General features: G+C 36.8%; 1 protein-coding gene across 2 annotated transcripts in view; it reads left to right on the top strand.

The window, feature by feature from the left end:
* Window positions 1-17,420, top strand: part of gucy1a2 (guanylate cyclase 1, soluble, alpha 2) — a 43,958-nt gene that overhangs the window by 15,181 nt on the left and 11,357 nt on the right. For both annotated transcript variants that reach the window (XM_015045985.1, XM_015045984.1), the window contains exons 5-7: window positions 10,422-10,634; window positions 11,403-11,675; window positions 12,796-12,939. In XM_015045985.1, the coding sequence (XP_014901471.1) occupies window positions 10,422-10,634; window positions 11,403-11,675; window positions 12,796-12,939 (630 nt within the window). The remainder of the gene's footprint in view (window positions 1-10,421; window positions 10,635-11,402; window positions 11,676-12,795; window positions 12,940-17,420) is intronic.

The raw sequence follows: 17,420 nt of genomic DNA, 5'->3' as shown, positions 1-17,420 counted from the left end.
GACAGAGAGGAGACGGGTCGGTCTAGCTCTAGGTTTTTATTTTTTTCCTAAGTTAGATGGTAAGCTTCTCAATGCAATGTCTGAATACTGCTATGTACTGGTAGTCTTTCCATAATTTATATGATATTTGTACGCCTCAGGTTTCATTTTTTAAAGTCTGTTTTGACTCCCAGTTGACGCATAAAAGTCAAATTTGCTTAATGTTAAAAATCCTTTCGTTTGTACAAACACTTACATAAGTATTCACACCCTTTAGTCCTTATCACATTTTATGTTACAACACACCTATTTCCTTTTTATGAAGATTTTTGCTACAGACCAACACAGTGATGCATGATTTGGATTCATTCCCCATTGGTCAAAACTTTGTAGCAACACTTTTCACTATACTTTTGCCAACCCCTCTGTCCCTGTTGAAGAATAAATCCCTACAGCATGATGCTGCCACCACCATATTTCACTGTGGGGTGGTGATTTCCCATCAATCTGCAGTGATTTCCAACCAATATAGCATTTTGCTGTATGGTTAGAACATCTTCTTTTGCATGTTTGCTGAACTCCCTTCATGCCTTGCAGCAAATAAAAAAAGTGACTTCTTAAGGCAAATAGTTACGTGAGATTTTATTTAGTGTTTTAAAGTAAAGCGAACTCAATAACTTCAAGTCACACTTTTCAAATTTTTACTTTGTAAAAATATTTTAAAAACATGTAGCATTTTCTTTCCATTGCACAGTTTATGTGCAACTTGGTGTTGGTCACATAAAATCACATTGAAATACATTAAAACTTTATTATGGCTAAAAGTGTATATAATCATCTTAAGTGAATATTGCAACCTGTACGTTCTCTTTGCCTTTATTTCACACAGTCTGGACTCTCTCTTTGAAACAGGACTGCGCTTAAACCGCCGTTTGTTTGTGGAGCAGGAGGGGAGGCATAGCTTTCCGTATTCCTTTCACTGTGAGTCCTGTGTCACCTGGAATGGGAAGCAGAAGAGAAAAAGAGATAGAGAGCCAGGATAGAATTGGTTGACATTTTTAAGAGAAAAGGCAGAGAGAGATAGCCACAGGCCAGAGGAAGGAGGCCACACTCCTCTTGCGCAGCACTGGAGGTGTGTGTTTGAGTGACCTGCGGTGGCTTTTCAGTTTGACTTCTTTCCTCTCTTCACCTGAAGATATTTGCTGTGCAGGAGACATTTAGAGCCCCTCAGAAATGGGCAAATTGCATCTCTGGCTGTCTCTTTGCTCTCTGTGTGAACAGGGTGGCCACCACATAAGGGAGGGTTCAGAGGTTGTACAGTCAAAAGCTCTCCTCCAAGCTCTGCATGATATCGTATGTCGTGTTATTTTTTTTTTTTCCACATCACATCTCAATAGTTTGTCAGGCATAAAGAAAACAAGATGTAACTTTTAGTATTTTAACATTTCTCTTTCACTTCCAGTCAACATTATTATTATTTTTTTTTGTAATTTCACCAAGACAGAATCAGTGAATCATGGAACACCTACATGGTGAGGATTTTCCTGCAAATATCTCGGCGTTCCCAGGCTCTGTAGTGTCAGAGGGTCAATTGTCTGTCTAAGATGAGTCAGTTCAACTACAAGTGAATAATGTGTGCGCGGTGTTTGATGCCAGTTGGAGCCTGCACTAAATTTTAGCTGCAGAGTACTAACTCTGCTCTTTTCCATAACATTAGCCCTATACTGTTCATGAACTACATGAAATTTTTGGTTTATAAAGTGCTGTGTTGTAAAAATAATTGATCTGCAATAGATTTCTTACGTTTCAGTTATCATTTAAAGATTCAATCTTTAGGTGTTGATTTAGGCCAAAGGACAAACGGTACAGGTTTGGAAACCCAACCTACAGTGATGTAGGTAGGGACTACATAATGTGGTGTGTAATGCTGCATTATGTAATAACACCGAGATAAATAATACTGTAATAAAAATGGGTTGTAAAATGTAGTAAGACATCATTAAAACTGCATTATGTAACAATAGAAGTAAAATGCAATAAAATCCTTGAATGCATTTTGAATCATTTTGCCTTGAATGACATGTAGGTTAATACCAGGGGTTCTAGCTTTGAGTCCGAAAAGGCAACTAAATGATTATAAAGTTGGTACTTATTGACCAAACTATCAATTTAAATAGAGCATAGGCTCTACAACGTGGTTATTATTAGAAGAATTATAATTAGGATGAACACAAACAGTTTGGGATTGTTTATTACACAATGCATCATGCATAAAAAACGAGCTAACGCCATATTTTGTAGTAATCAGTGCAAAATGTAATGATGTAATTACATATGTGTCAGACAGCATTGCAAATGTGTTCAATGATTTCATTACATTTTGTGTTGATTATTACATAATCCGGTTTTAATTATGTTTTATTACATTTTGAAGCCAGATTTTATTACATTATCACACATTGTGGCATTATTACATAATGCAAGGTGCACTAGATTTGATGAGAAAGACTTTCAATTAGAGTCTGACTTGGTGCAAAAAATAGGACAAGAGTTGGACTTGTCCCCCAAAGACTTGACTTAGAAATACAATTCAAGAACCAGTTGAATAAAACCTGTCTGGCAACATGAAGTGAGCTAAAAACAATCCCAAAAAGCAATGTGTATATAACCCAGATCTAAAGAAATTCTCCAATAGATGAAAAACAAAGCCATTACCCTCTGTCAGTCTTATATAAAGCTAACACAGCATTTCAGAAAGTGAACGTCATATCGACACCAAACATGGTGGTTTTAACGTAAAGGTTTGATGCTCCTTTGTTGTTTCAGGATCTAGACGACTTGCAGTTAGTTACCTTTGCCTGGTGGTAAAAGTTGTGGACAGAAGCAAACAGAAGGACATGGGCAAAGATATTTCAAAACTCTATATAATAGACTGAGAAGTAGAAAATAGAGAAAAATGACTGAGTCTGCACTGTAACTGCCTTTATCTAACAAATGCAATTGTAGCCCTGAAAGAGGTTTGCTTGTTTGCGTCATCTCTGCACCTGCATGTCTCGGACAAAGAAAATGTTGATGTCAGCAGTGTCCATCTTTGATCTGAGGTAGATAAATTGCTGCTGTTTGTTCAGAGCAGCATGCTTTGAAAATCATTTCTCTCTTTCTGTTGTATTTAGTCGAAAATACAAGGAAGCATGAGAAAAGTCAGAAGGACTACAAGAAGATGTTATATTTGTTAAGCACATTAGTAATATTAATTGCTTTCAGCCGTGTTGCTTTGTTTCTCCTGGACCATGCATAGAAAATATTAAGCTTAAAGAAAGAATATATTTTTCTTCTGCGTTCCCTGTGGCACATCCAAGAAAGATCAACAAAAAATGTAATAAATGAAAAGAAATTTAAAATTCAAGGAGAGATTATAAAGCATATGAAATGTCAGAAAATGAACAAACACATAATAATAGAATAATCCAAAGCTGCAAAAGGAGTTTGAGGATGTGATGCATGTTTTTTATCAGGTGATGACAATGATCAGTTTCCATTAAACCAACATTAAAACAAAATATAATGCCATTTGTAAATATATTTCTTTGCATATTAATTGAATAAAATCTCAGTCAAAATTATTTTTCATGTAGAAACAGGATCATTTCGAGGGGAACTCTTTCAGATTTAAATCAACACTTTGTAATTTGGCAAAGACAAAGTAAAAACTATTTTGTAGTTTTTAACATTTTTTTTACATGTATTTTTTGTGTTAGTATATCAAAGGCAGGTAGGGCAAATAATTAAGAATACCTTAGCTGATGTCATGATAACCACTGTGCTGATGGGATCCCTTTCATGTGTGTTTTTTTTCTGCATAAACAAAGTGTACATGAGCTTGTGTGTTTTCCGTGTACAGCAGGATTTAAAGCAGAGAGTGGTATGTAAGGGAATTGCACACTGAAGTCTGACAAGACCAAAACAGCTTTGCGTGTATGCGTGTGTGTTTGTGTGTGTAAAAGGCTGACTCATTGACTGTTTGCTGCTCAGTGCCTGTTCATACGAATGAGTCTGTTGACATCTCCCAGAATCTTCTTAGAAAAAGGAAAGCATTAGGTCTATGTTCCACCTCCAGCTCTCCTTCTCTCCTCCCCTCCCCTGCTGTCCCTTATTTCTGTTTACCAAGTACAGTGTGTTTCGTTCTCCTCATCCCTGTCTGTTCTCTCTGTGTCCTTGCATCTCATTCTCCTTCTCTGACTACTTCCATCTCTCGCCTTCTCAGATTTTTTTTTTTCATGCTCTCCCATTTTCTTTTGTCTTTCCGCATTGCCAAGCGAAAAAAGCAATCCGAATCGGAGCGTTTTAAACATTTATGCATGCAGAATGTGAACCCATCAAGATTGAGAGATGTGTTATCTGAGCATTGGCCCCACTGGCTGCGCTTTACTGATCGCAGTTTTGTCTTGTGTCAGTAGAGCTGAATTAGTTGTTTTAACTACCGAAAATTTTAGACATACTGGTGCAGAACAACCTGGGAAAAAATGTTTTGATGACTCAGCAGAGCCCTTGAGATGAGACACAGCTAATTTGTTGCAATCTGTTTCAAAGATAACATGACTTGAAGGCTACTTTCATCTTATTGCATATTTGTATGTTTTCATGTAGATGAAACCCAGCAACCATTTTTTTTTCATAATAAGTTGTTGAACACACTTTTTTCTGTAAATCTACACCAGATGTTGGTGAGCATCCAAGTAATCTCCACATAAAAAGATAGCCAAATGAATTTTTCTATATTTAATTTATTGTAGTAATAGATTGTAGCTAGATTAAATAGAGACACTAGCCACATGCATCGTTCAGGTGGGGTTTTATATAAGTTTTTACAGAAATTTTGAAAGTACAGTGGTTCTGTTTTGTTTTGTTTTGTTTTTTTACACTTCTCTACGCTTTCACCATATTAATTTTCTTGTCAAAAATGTCCTGGTACATTTCTCCCTGTATTCTTCCATGATTTATATGGAAAAAATAAGCCTGCCAGGTCTGAGTGCTGAAAAACTGCCCCCCACACATTGTGATGTTCCCACCTCTACACCTAAACATTGGTGTGGTATTTTTGGGTTGATTTAAAGTGACATTCCTCTTATTTTGTATAATCTGAGCAGACTATATGCACAGTATTTCAAAGACTCAAATGTTCTGCATTAAAGGTTAAGTTAGTTTCAGTAAACCTTTTCTTCAGTAGTGGAGTCTTGCAGAGTAAAAGGAGGTCATTGCTCAAAATTAAGATCAAATCCTGTACTTTTAATTTCCTGATTAAGACCCTAGGAAACTCACTGGAACATTTGCAGTTTTTATAAATATTTCTGTATAATCTGTCAGTATGTTTTGCGACGATAAGGCTGTATATATCTAGGTACATCTTGCTTTACCCATCATGACATTCCATCATGACGGGCCATGGTAATAAGAAAGCTCTTTTTAGACAATTGGTTAGGACTACCAGCTGCTACTACTGTGTAATGATAGGAGGAAGTATAGCTTTCTAAATGCTGACAGGTTCCAGCTATATTCTTGGTTTCTGTGCCTTTTTGCTATTTATTTTCTTAACTTGCATCTACGTTTTGTCATTCCACTTTAGTAGAGTAACTTTTAGACTTGCTTTGCTGTATTTCTTTGCATATATGCATCACCTGGGTTGTTGTTGAATTTTGAATAATAGCCCATCAGATCTATATTTACTGATAAACATGTCGACACCTTATGTGTCACTTTGCTTTTATTACTTCCGTCTTTCTTTTTATATTTATCAACCCCATTTTCCGTCTTTTCCACCTCCTTGTGTAGTTTTTTTGCACTGCTGTGTCTTTTCTCTCCCATCTCACAGTTGACTTACTTCCTCTTTCTCTGTGCTGTCATGACAAACGCAGGCAGAAGTAGAAAAGAGTGTCGAGTTAAACAGAGACGCACAACTAGGCCAACACAACTGCCTCCAGGGATGCGCGTATATATCTATGTGTGTGTGTGTGTGTGTGTGTTTGTGTGCATCTGTGAATGTGCAAAGTTTGCAACACAGTAAGCTATGAAATGGGAATCAGAGAGAAATAGACACCTGTTACTTAGAGGAAGGTCGGGAGACACTGGCATAATTAGGCCTACTGTAAATAAATAAAACAGCGATCAAAAGAGGGAAAATAGATCCTGTGCTCTGTAAGAGAATCAGACAAAGAAAATAGCACATCAGTAAAAAGCAAGCAAAAAAACAACGTGACAAATCACAACAATCCTGTCGCGGTTCATTGAGGAGGCTACGACTTTCCGGCAGGATCTTGCTGCGAAGCAGGATGCCATCCTTACATTATTAATTATTAAAATTAATAATTGATTATATTGCGTGACAAAAACACTTTCTTGACTTGAAGATTAGTCTTACAAATGTTGCTAGATATGTTTTTAACATCAAAAAAGGAAAGACAATTGGGATTAAAAGTTTTATTGAGGATGGCAACTTGCAAGTGTTTAGTGTGCAAATGTCACGTCAGTGTGGAAACTGACATGACATTTCTGAATTATCATTTATAAACACATGTGTTGCATTTAAACGAGTATTTTGGATACCGTAGAAACATTTTTTATTAAGTTTCTGGAACTGAACAACACTAGGCATATTTAAAATCCTGTAGCAACTTCTATTTTAGAAGGGAATATTTGAATCACAAAACTACAAATAAAAAATACCCACATCCTAGACAGGTAATCAGCAAGTGCAAATTGAAAGACCACGCAGTCCACTGTTAGAATAACTTCTAAGAACAGAAAACCATTTGAACTTGTTTATTACACAAAATTTCCCCCTCGAGCTAAGAACATCCAACTCGCTTCAGTAGTTAGAAGCGCGCCACATGAGGCTTAACCAAGGAAAACCACCTTCAAAATGTTGAGTAATGCTGGTCTGCTTTTAAACAGGGTGGTGCCTGTTTCCAGTGGTGGTTGGGTGAGAGATAGGTTACCTCCTGCACAGATTACCAGTCCAGCAGCTGAGAGATGATGCACACACTCATACCTAAGGACAATGTGGAGAGACCAATTAACAGTCATGTTTTTGTTTGACATGAGCACATCTCAACCAAACATGTCCTCCCTTCATTGGCCTCCTGTAGAATCTTCAGAATTAATTTCATGTTGTCTTGTAAATGCCTTGCATATTTAGCCTCATCTTCCTTTGCAGGTCGTTAGATCGGCCAGCTGCTCTTAGTTATCCCAGAATGTGACAGAAACTGAGAGGAAATCAAGCCTCTCTGTTGTGGCTCCTAAACTTTGAAACACGTTGCCTTTAAATATGAGACAGACATCTTTGCTTTCTGTTTTTATGTCTCTTTTAAAAACACATCTTGCAATAGGAGTCAGAAATCCCTGATCAAATGCAATGAATTTAATTTAAATCTAATTAATTTCTAAACACACTATAAGCTGACGCCTGAGGTATTTGAATTTCCTTACACAGAAATGAAGCAGGTCTGCTGTGATTTAGCTTGCTCTTCTGGACATTTTTGTTTACATAACTTCATTTATCTAAATCTTGAATTTTCCTATGAATAACCACAGCAGCGTTAATCCCCTTATCTTGTTTTTTTTTTGTTCTTGTACATATGTCATAGTCCAACAGAGGAAAGCATTTTAAAACAGAGAGAGGTAATTTATTTGACCAAGAAGCATTAGAGCATGTTTTTCAATTTGTATTTAGCTCCCCTCATTTCACCATCTCCATGGAGATGGCTTTCAGCATGTCAGGCGTGTGGCCCTCCCACTCGGACAGACGCAGCCTCCTGAAACAGCTGCTCACGCTGCCATTTGTTCATATCGGCAATATGTGTTTTTTTTTTTTTTTACGTGTTTACGTTTTGGATCCTGTATTGCTCATGGGAATATTTCCTAAAACTCCAGTAGTGCATGCAAAATAAAGTCACATCGCCGAAGCTGGTAAAATGATCTCTCAATTCTCGTTTCTGTAAAGGTATTAGTGCATGTTGGGTTATTGGGTTTGGTCAGCTCAGACCCGGTGGGTTGGAGGCTGCACATCTAATTATGCTTATATTACGTTTCTATAAAAAGAAACACAGTAAAAGACAACATGTAGTAATGTTTGGATGTTTGTAGAGAAGTACTGTGCACATTAAGCTGTAGACTGTATGTTTTATGCAGACATAGGAGAGACTTGTGCTATAAATAAAACAGGGCTGCAGCGTGCTCACTTGCGGAATAATCTATCTGACACTATGGAGGAAGCCGGAGAGAGGGGATGGAGGAGATGGAGAAAAGAGCAAAGACACAGAGACTCATAAAGGACTTTGAACATAGGGACTGAGAAGGCAAAGAGAGAAAGTAAAAGGAAAGAAAGTGTTATGTACGTGAACTATATTGTTAGTACAGTAAAATTAGGCTCTTCCACTAAAACAAAAGTTGTTTTTGAGCTCCTCTCTCCTGTAATGTTTTCTAATAAATGTCTCTACCCTACAAAACTGCTAGGGGGGATGCCTCTATATGACATTTTTCTCAGGGGAAAATATTTGCTGACTGAGCACGAAGGGAAAACCCCTCTGTAAGAAACACACTCTGCAGCGAGAATGCACTATTTCCAGGGTGGTGACCGGAATCAACGGATTTTCAGCTTGACCTGACATGATCTTTTTTTTATGCTTACAGTGCTTTGAAAACTTGTTTCTTCCATACAAATTTTCTCTGTTTTTACTTTTTTTTTTGATACACTTATGCTTCATATCGTCAAACAAACATTGAGATCAGACTCTGCATAAATAGAAAATGCAGTTTTGAAATTATGATTTTATTCATTACAAGAAAAAAAAAGCTCCAAACCAATGTGGTTCCATGTGAAAAAGTAATTACCCAGAATTATGATTGACCAAATTTTGCAGTGGCCCAGTTAAAGTCCAGACTTAAATCAAATACAGATGATTTAATAAGCCATTCAAGTCACATGGCTAATTAAAATAAATCCTTCAGGACAAGTGGATGATGTTTTTTTTTTTTTTTTTTAACAAAGATGATCCATGATGCCAACAATTAGACAACTGGTTATTATTTATTGGCATTTTCAGTTTAATATAACTTATACAAAATATTTGTAGTCATAGTGTTTAGCTTACAGCTGCTAGCTTGATTATTGAAAAAAGTGATTAATATTGCATTACATGTATTACAATTAAATTAAAAATACACTTGCAAATAAGAATGTAGCAAAAATAATTATCATTTTCTGTCCATTTGCTTGTGTGATCATATGCAGTTCAATTTTAAATTGAAAGACCAATTTGATGAGTGGCACAGTCTTATTTTAATAGTTTCACAAAATATGAAAATTGGAATTGGATAAAAAATAAAAATAAAACTGCACATTGTTCGCCTTTACTCAGAAGCAAGTCAATGCCGGTCGGTATACAGCAACATGCAGAGTCCAGGAGTCGATTTTTCTTTGATTTCCACTGATGTGTTATCTCTTCTAAAATTATATTGGATCCCCCCAAAAAGAAAGCATTAGAATGACATCACTATTTAAAAAGTCTTTCTTTTATCGTTTAATTTATAGTTCTGAGAACAGCTCGCAAAACAGACAAGCCTTTTGAAAATAAGACATGCTTGTTTCAGTATTTTTTTTTCTTGTGTAACATGCAAACAGCCAGATCAACAATCCCCTCAGAGGGAACATCTGAAAACAATGATTATGCTCTCATGTATGATGCATATGCTCAAATATTAACGCTTTGCTGCTTGTGATCACCATGTTTATCTGCTGTGAGATTTACTGATAATTCATTATTCCAACTTAAACTATCAATACCTTGAGCCCCGCTTCTCCAATTGCAAACAAATACTAAGATATCACAATCCAACATAAAACGGAGCAAGAATGCGGTGAATTTGCTGAAGTGCTTCAGCATATTTGAGTGCAAGTTTCTATCGGTATCGCCTTATCTTGTTATAAAAGTAGCTATGTCAGAAAACTAACTTTGGGAAGACAGCCTCCAAGATTTTTCTGTGTTGAGAATATTTTTAGCATAGAATATTCTTTACAAAAATAAGGCTCACGCTTGTGTTGTCAAAAAAAATAATATTTAAGTCATTTTGCTTGTGTTATAAATATCTGAGTTTTTAACACAGTTAAGATGGTTTCAAAATTGGTTTCAATTTTAGATTTTAAAATTGAAACCAGTTGTATTACATGTAAATAACTCATGATATGAATTTATTGTCTGATTAAAAAAAAGATCACCATTCTCTGTTTTCACACTTCAGTCGGATGCAAGCAGTCAAAGCACAGCTATTCATGACCTCATTGTTTATTTTATAATGAGAGGTCAACATGAAACACAAACCACGATCCAATACGTGAATGTAACTTGGAGAACGTCTTGATTTTACTCCTTGTTTTGTTTTTCTGCCAGGTTATGGAGTTGAAAGGTCAAATGATCCATGTCCCCGAGTCCTGCTCCTTGATGTTTCTGGGCTCGCCGCGTGTTGATAAGCTAGAGGAGCTGATGGGCAGAGGTCTCCATCTGTCAGACATCCCCATCCACGATGCCACACGAGACGTCATCCTGGTGGGGGAGCAAGCAAAGGCCCAGGATGGCCTAAAGAAGAGAATGGACAAACTAAAGGTAAACAGAAGCATAGAAAGAAATGATATCTCTCATGATATAAATATTTTTTAATAATACAGACTGCTGTATTTTCAAGATCTGGTGTATTATCATAACTTATAAATGTTATTACTTATAATAAAATTATTGGCTTTAAAGCAAAGAGTGATTTAGGATGATTGGATCCTTCTTTGTAACACTGGTTCTGTTTAAGCAGGGCCATTTGTCATCCAATATTCATTGAATTCTCAGCATTAGGAGTTAAAATTATTCAAATCACACAGCAGCTTTTTGGAGTCTGCACATTAATCACCTCTTTAAGACGAGATCTGGTCTCTTGACTTTAATTCTAAGAAATAAGCAGCAGATTGCAACTTGTAACTGGGATGACAGTGTGATGCTTCATTCTTCACTAATGCTTACAGAGTAAATTCACTTCATAAACTAAACTGATATTCATCGGCCATGTTAACTGTAACAAATGTGGCTTCAAAGCTTCTTGTAACAACTCAGTGGATGCTCACTGCATCAGTCTCAGCCTCTGCAGCAACCCCGCCTCCCTTCCCCAGGCTGTAGCTATAAATAACTATTGTATTTTGCCTGCTTGAACAGTACTATAGCATTAGATCTTCAGAAAAGTTAGAAACAAGCAGATAAACTCAGCTAAAAATAAACCCCGCACAAACATATGAGCGCACTGCAGCAGATTTCATTTGGCTTGAAATCTTGTCATCTGCTGCTTCATCAGCGCAACAAGTCTCCTGACCTCACTCTCTCGTTTCTCAGGCCACTTTAGAGAGGACACACCAGGCTCTGGAGGAAGAAAAACGAAGGACCGTGGATCTCCTGTATTCCATATTTCCGGGCGATGTGGCGCAGAAGCTGTGGCAGGGCCAGCCTGTGCCAGCGCGTAAATTCGATGATGTCACCATGCTGTTCTCGGACATCGTGGGTTTTACGGCCGTGTGTGCCCACTGCACACCCATGCAGGTTATCTCAATGTTGAACGAGCTTTACACACGCTTCGACTACCAGTGTGGCATTCTGGATGTTTACAAGGTCAGTGAATGGGACACACATGCATCATGTTCTTGGTTGCTTCACTTTAATAATGCTCTCCTTGGTCGACCTGTCAGTTTAGTTCGACGTCCAGGTCTTGGTATGTTTCCAGTTACCCATTTCTGAATGATGAACTGAGATATTTAAAGCTTGGTATGTTGTTTTACGCCAGACAGAGCTCTGATATTGTTTGTTCATTGATGTTCTCCAACTAACTCTTAAAGCCTTCACAGAACAGCTTTATTTGTATAGAGATTAAAATTACAAACAAGTCTACTTTAAAATCATTCAAGTTCTGCAGGGAAATTGTTAAATTTATTTAGGAGTATCAGAGTAGGGTGGACAAAATACTTTTTTAAGCACTGTGTGAGTGTGTGTGTGTGTGTGTGTGTGTTGGAAACGTGAATAATAGCCGCCAGTCTATGACAGCTTACCAAAGATTCTGACACCTTCCTGACATCTTCTTATGGCTCTCCTACAAAAATGGGCTTCTCTTGTAATAGTTGTCAAACGTGTGACACAGCAGATAGCAGAGACGGGAAGAGAAAACGCTGAGATGGAGGGAGACAGTGGCTGTGATTAGGATGGGTTTTGAGAGTTGCGATGGAGGAGTTGGTTTGTGTGTCAAGCAGAAAGCAGGAACAGGAGGACACCAGAGGAGAGTGAATCACCCATATGTCGCCATTGTCATGGTTACTGTCGAAATGATTTAGCCTGTGGCAGGCTTTAATGAGAGCAGTTTGTATTTCCAGATTTTTTTTTTTTTTTTTGGTGTCTGCTCTAAATCTATTTTTTTACAGTCTGTCATCGGTATTGAGTTCTAGCTGCATACAATAAATCCATGAAGCTCGATTTTAGTTTTAGTTTTAAAATATTGTAATAGATGGTAGGAACATGTATATTTTCCTGCTGCTATGTGAGGCTCATGTATGCTAGGAGTGTGACATACTTAGCGAATGAAATAAAAAAATGTAATAAAATGTTTTTCTAATAGTTTACTATTAAAAAAGTTTGCATCTCTGTTACAACTTTTTCAAGTCGTTATGCTTTGATCAAAATTCACAGACGTGACAAAGAAGATGTAACGAATGCTCATGCTCCTCCTTCTCCTCCCATACAGATTGAGACAATAGGTGATGCCTACTGTGTGGCCGGTGGACTTCATAAGAAGGTCGAAAGCCATGCAAAACCAATCGCACTCATGGCTCTAAAAATGATAGAGCTTTCTGAGGAGGTACTAACGCCTGACGGGAAGCCTATCAAGGTGAGTTTAATTTTATTTTTCCTTTACCATGCAGGTGCATTGAGTTGTTAAATAGCTGAACTAGATGAGACATTGTTTCAACCTGCAGTTTAAATGATTGTCCATAATCATTTGAGCCATCTAGTACTTTGAGAATATGAAAGGTTTATGTATGATAATGTGTTTGTGTTTGCTTGGTTTATTTAAGGATGACAACATTATTTATTTTTTTGGGGTTCATGTTCTGAGGAACAACATGAACCTTTAGTTCCTTTAGTAATTTTCCAGCTCAGGGTCAATACTACAGTATTCTGAATTATTGTACAATCAAGTGAAACTGATATTTACTTTGGGATGGCTCAAAATTACAATACAACACATTAAGCAGAATATTACGGAAACAACAACATAGGAAGGAATACCTGAAAAACAATCGATGGTGAGATATGGGCAACTAAGAGATGAATGTAAATAAATGAATAAATAATATACTGCAATGAGAAAGACCCATTTGTCTTATCAATGAGCCAAGTGTAAAACACTCTTTCTGTCTCTCTTTAACTGAATTATATACACAATCACCAAAACCATTAAGATCGTCCACCCATTTTTAAATGGGATCCTTTCTGCTCTGACAAGGCAAACGTGGTTTCCTGGATCAGTCGGTGCTGGTATATCCACAATAGGTCCTTTTATGGAGTTTCTTCTATATCAGATTACCATAAGGATGTTTAAGAATTTATGTGAGCACTTCAGAAAGAGTTTGCGTTTTTGAATCCTCCCTGAACATATTTGGGAAGCTCCCTGTCTTTCCTGTTGAGAGGAAGGCTGTTTTTCCAAAGTGGAACAAAGTCCAAATACAGGATGAGATTGGTCTCTACTTTTCATTTCACTTCACCAATTGGTAGGAAGAAGTTCTGACTGATTCATACTTGTTTGTATGTTTGCAGTTGTCTAATGTGTGATGCAGTTGGATAGAGTTTTAATTTAGTAGAAACTGTAAAATATTCTTTGTTTCTAGGCTCAATGTTTTTTTATAGTTTGTTTTTGGTCAGATCTATGCTGATCTGGGGACACTCAGGTTTTTTGTTTTCGTCAGGCAAAAGGGAAAACATATTTTATTCTCCTCAAAAGAGAGCATCATATTACTTTAGCTCTGTCAATCATGATGAATATTCTATGATAGTTTTGTTTTGGGGTTGCCTTGTTACTAGACTAGATTGCATGAAGCTTCCTCAATGTAATAATTTAGAACAAAACATTTTTTTAGCTTCTGCCCAGCAAACAACTATAAAAGATCCTCTGAAAGACTTCCTATTAGAAATTTAGTGTCAACTCGATTCGAAACTAAAGCACCACGTTATAGTTCTGAAGCACTGATCACATAATCAGAGTGCGCCTTCATTTATTCTCAAGTTATTGTTGATACAACTGCATATTTTTCCATTTTTGTGGCGCGACAAAAGGAGAACTGCTCTGCAGAAAACGACACCTGTTTTATTTACTGAGGAAATAAAACAGCACAGTGAGAGGAATTTATCATGTTAGCTTAGGTGAACATAAAAGAAACACAAAATGATTTATTAATGCTTCTCCTCAGTTCGGTTCCCCTGAAGGTCATATGAAACTTGAAAGGAGCCTGAGAAGCTCAGCAGGCTCCCATGCAGCCTTATATAACCAAGATATATAAGTAATTAGTCCTGTGATCATTGGGATATCAGCTTATTTAGTTTGTTTTGTTGTTTTTGGTCATCATGTAAGACACTGACTTTTATTAACAGTCAGCTGATAAAAAACTTAAATGCAAGAAAAACAAAGTTAATCTCTCACTTTATAAAAGTTGCTCAAGTGATGCTTCAGAACTACATGAAAATAGATAAAAATCAGAAAATTGTGGCTTATATATGTATCCAAGCCACCTTACTGTATTAGATTCTAGGGTCCACCTATGCATAACTTAATCTTAGCTGCACTATAAAGGCCTCAGAAATTTCTTAGAGGAAATTAGTGAGCAAACAGCTTCAGGAAGACCAAAAAACAGCCAGTGGTAGAGTTGAGAAGAAGCCAAAGGCATACAACTCAGTGGAAGAAGATACTCTGGTCAAATGAGACAAAATCTGAATTTTTTTTGGTCTTGGTGGTATCAAACTTTGGGGATGCCCTTCTGCTGCAGTAATAGGAAACCTCTTCAGAGCTTGTGTGAAGATGTATGGAGCTAAATTCTGGGTACTCAGTCTGTCCAGTTATGCAAATGACTTGAGAAGAGACTAATTTACAGCCAAATTTACAATGGAATGGCCTATTTTCTGGTGAAAAATTAAAATAAGAAGCGAGACTTGAGAAATTCTGTTTGCAGGTACTCTTCATCCAGTCAAACAAAACCTGAGGTATTGTGAAAAGATATTGGTCTCGATTTGCCCATTATGCTTTGTTAGTGAAGCCCAATAAAGTACTTTGAAGGTTGTGTATGTAACATGATAAAATGTGATTCAGTTTTGACTTTCTGAACATGTTTACAAGGTACATAAAGTATAAAAAAGGGTTCAGATGTTCACCTTTGTCCAATCTTTGTTCAGTTGATTAATTTTGCCACTTGTTCAAGAAAATGCAGATATTTGGCTCCTAAAACCATTTATTTATGTCTTTTTTCCCACAGAAAAGGACACTTTTATGTGTACCACTGTGGGACTAACATGGTCCATTTGTCTCAAAATAGAAAGCCCTTGCCAAGCATTTCTGGCCTGCTCTTTTTCTCTTACATTTGCTCTCTCTCTCTTTGGTTCTACTTCTCTATCTTCTTCTCCTCCTAAAAGGTGCTCCTTTATCTTCTGTATCTCACTCCCTCAATTTCCTTCACACATTTTCCCTGGGTTTTGTCCTTGTTCTGCCTTCCTAGGATTTTTGTTTTGCCATTTTTTTTCCCATCCTACTCATTTTGTGCTGGCATAGAGCAGAGATATACAGATACTCAACACTTCAGGATGATAAATGCTGTTCAGCGAGTACTCTCAGCCCAGCCAATGTTTCACTGTTATGCAAACTAGCATGAGAGATGTGAGAGAGAATGGAGAGAAAATGCTTTGTGAGACACAAATGGACACAGAGTGATTCAAGGACACTGAAATATATTGAGGTGTGAAATGTCAAGGGGAAAACATGGGTAGTAATCAGACACTGTATGTTGCTTCCACTATGTTATTATTATAATAAAGTATGAGACGCTATTTATTTATTGTTTGTCTGGATGAGTGCATGGATGAGTGGCTTTAAGAGAGCAAAAACAGAGCCAAACATTTTTCTTTTCGTCTAGATGTGGGGAGGAAATTTAATCCCTACAACATAGTTCATGAGTAAACTCTTGTAAAAGTATCTACCAGACATCTGCAGTATCTGCTGCAGTTTGCATTCAGAAAGAATCAGAGGCTGATCGTGCTGACCGAAAGTAGCTGTTTTGTTTTTTGTTTTTTTTCTGTCATATTGCAGTTCCAACAACTGCAGCCTTTCTGTGTGCAGCAGCAAAAGGTTTTGATTGTGCAGTGCAAAGTCTAATTTCTTCACCCCATTAACGAGGCACCATTCGACATGCTCGTGTAACAACGTGAAGAACACCGTAAGGGACCAGCACATAAAACACATTTACAATTGCTAATACATAACGCTTTACAAGAACGTCCCGAACATCCAGACAAAGATACATTTTGTAGATGCTGTCATTTGAGTTGGTCCAACAGAGAGTTTCCAGTGTTTACAAAGCTGTCAGGGTTGCATGCCGTCCATGCTGCAGAGAGGACACATCTGCACCTCCTCCATGAAAACATGTCATAACAAGTGGATATCGGTGCAGTGAAGCACTGCGTCTTGCAAGAAACTTTTTTAAAGGACATGGTTGCAGAGTTAAGGCCATATTTTTTTTGTTTTGTTTTTTTTATTTTTTATTTAAATATACATTTTTATGTGACAAAGCAATTAACAGATTGTTTATGCCATAACAACAAATTTTATGTTTGCACCACAGTTATCCCCTCCAGGAGCTTAATATAGATTTTACTGTGTGCACTTTACATTTACCACTATATCCAGTCTGTTATATCAGTAAGACATTGAATCACCTGTATCTGCTATATAATAAACAGTGTCATGATGTTATCCAAAGGTTTAAAGGTAATATAATATAATTTTATTGATTACTTTTTTATTCTTTATAACCTTATAGAGAATCAATTAATATTTACAAACCACAGAGAATAATTAATCTTCAACCGCTTCTTTTGTCTGAATGAAGAAAAAGTCAAACATCTGATTAGTTAACCTGCACAAAATCTCTGCTGCAGACCAATAACCATTTCCATGGCAGTGTTTGCCCTACTGAGTGACTGAGTCACCAGTGATGTGGATAGTTAAAATATTATTATAAAGGATTAAATAATATACAGAATTTATTATTTAATTTAATACATGCATCTCCAGTTTTAACAAAATATTAATATTCATAAATATGAATG

The sequence above is a fragment of the Poecilia latipinna genome, unplaced genomic scaffold (genome assembly GCF_001443285.1).
Source record: "Poecilia latipinna isolate Pla-1442-1.1 unplaced genomic scaffold, P_latipinna-1.0 Scaffold759, whole genome shotgun sequence".
NCBI lineage: Eukaryota > Metazoa > Chordata > Actinopteri > Cyprinodontiformes > Poeciliidae > Poecilia > Poecilia latipinna.
The sequence above is the reverse complement of the archived record's forward strand: the minus strand, read 5'-3'. Positions and strand labels throughout refer to the sequence as shown.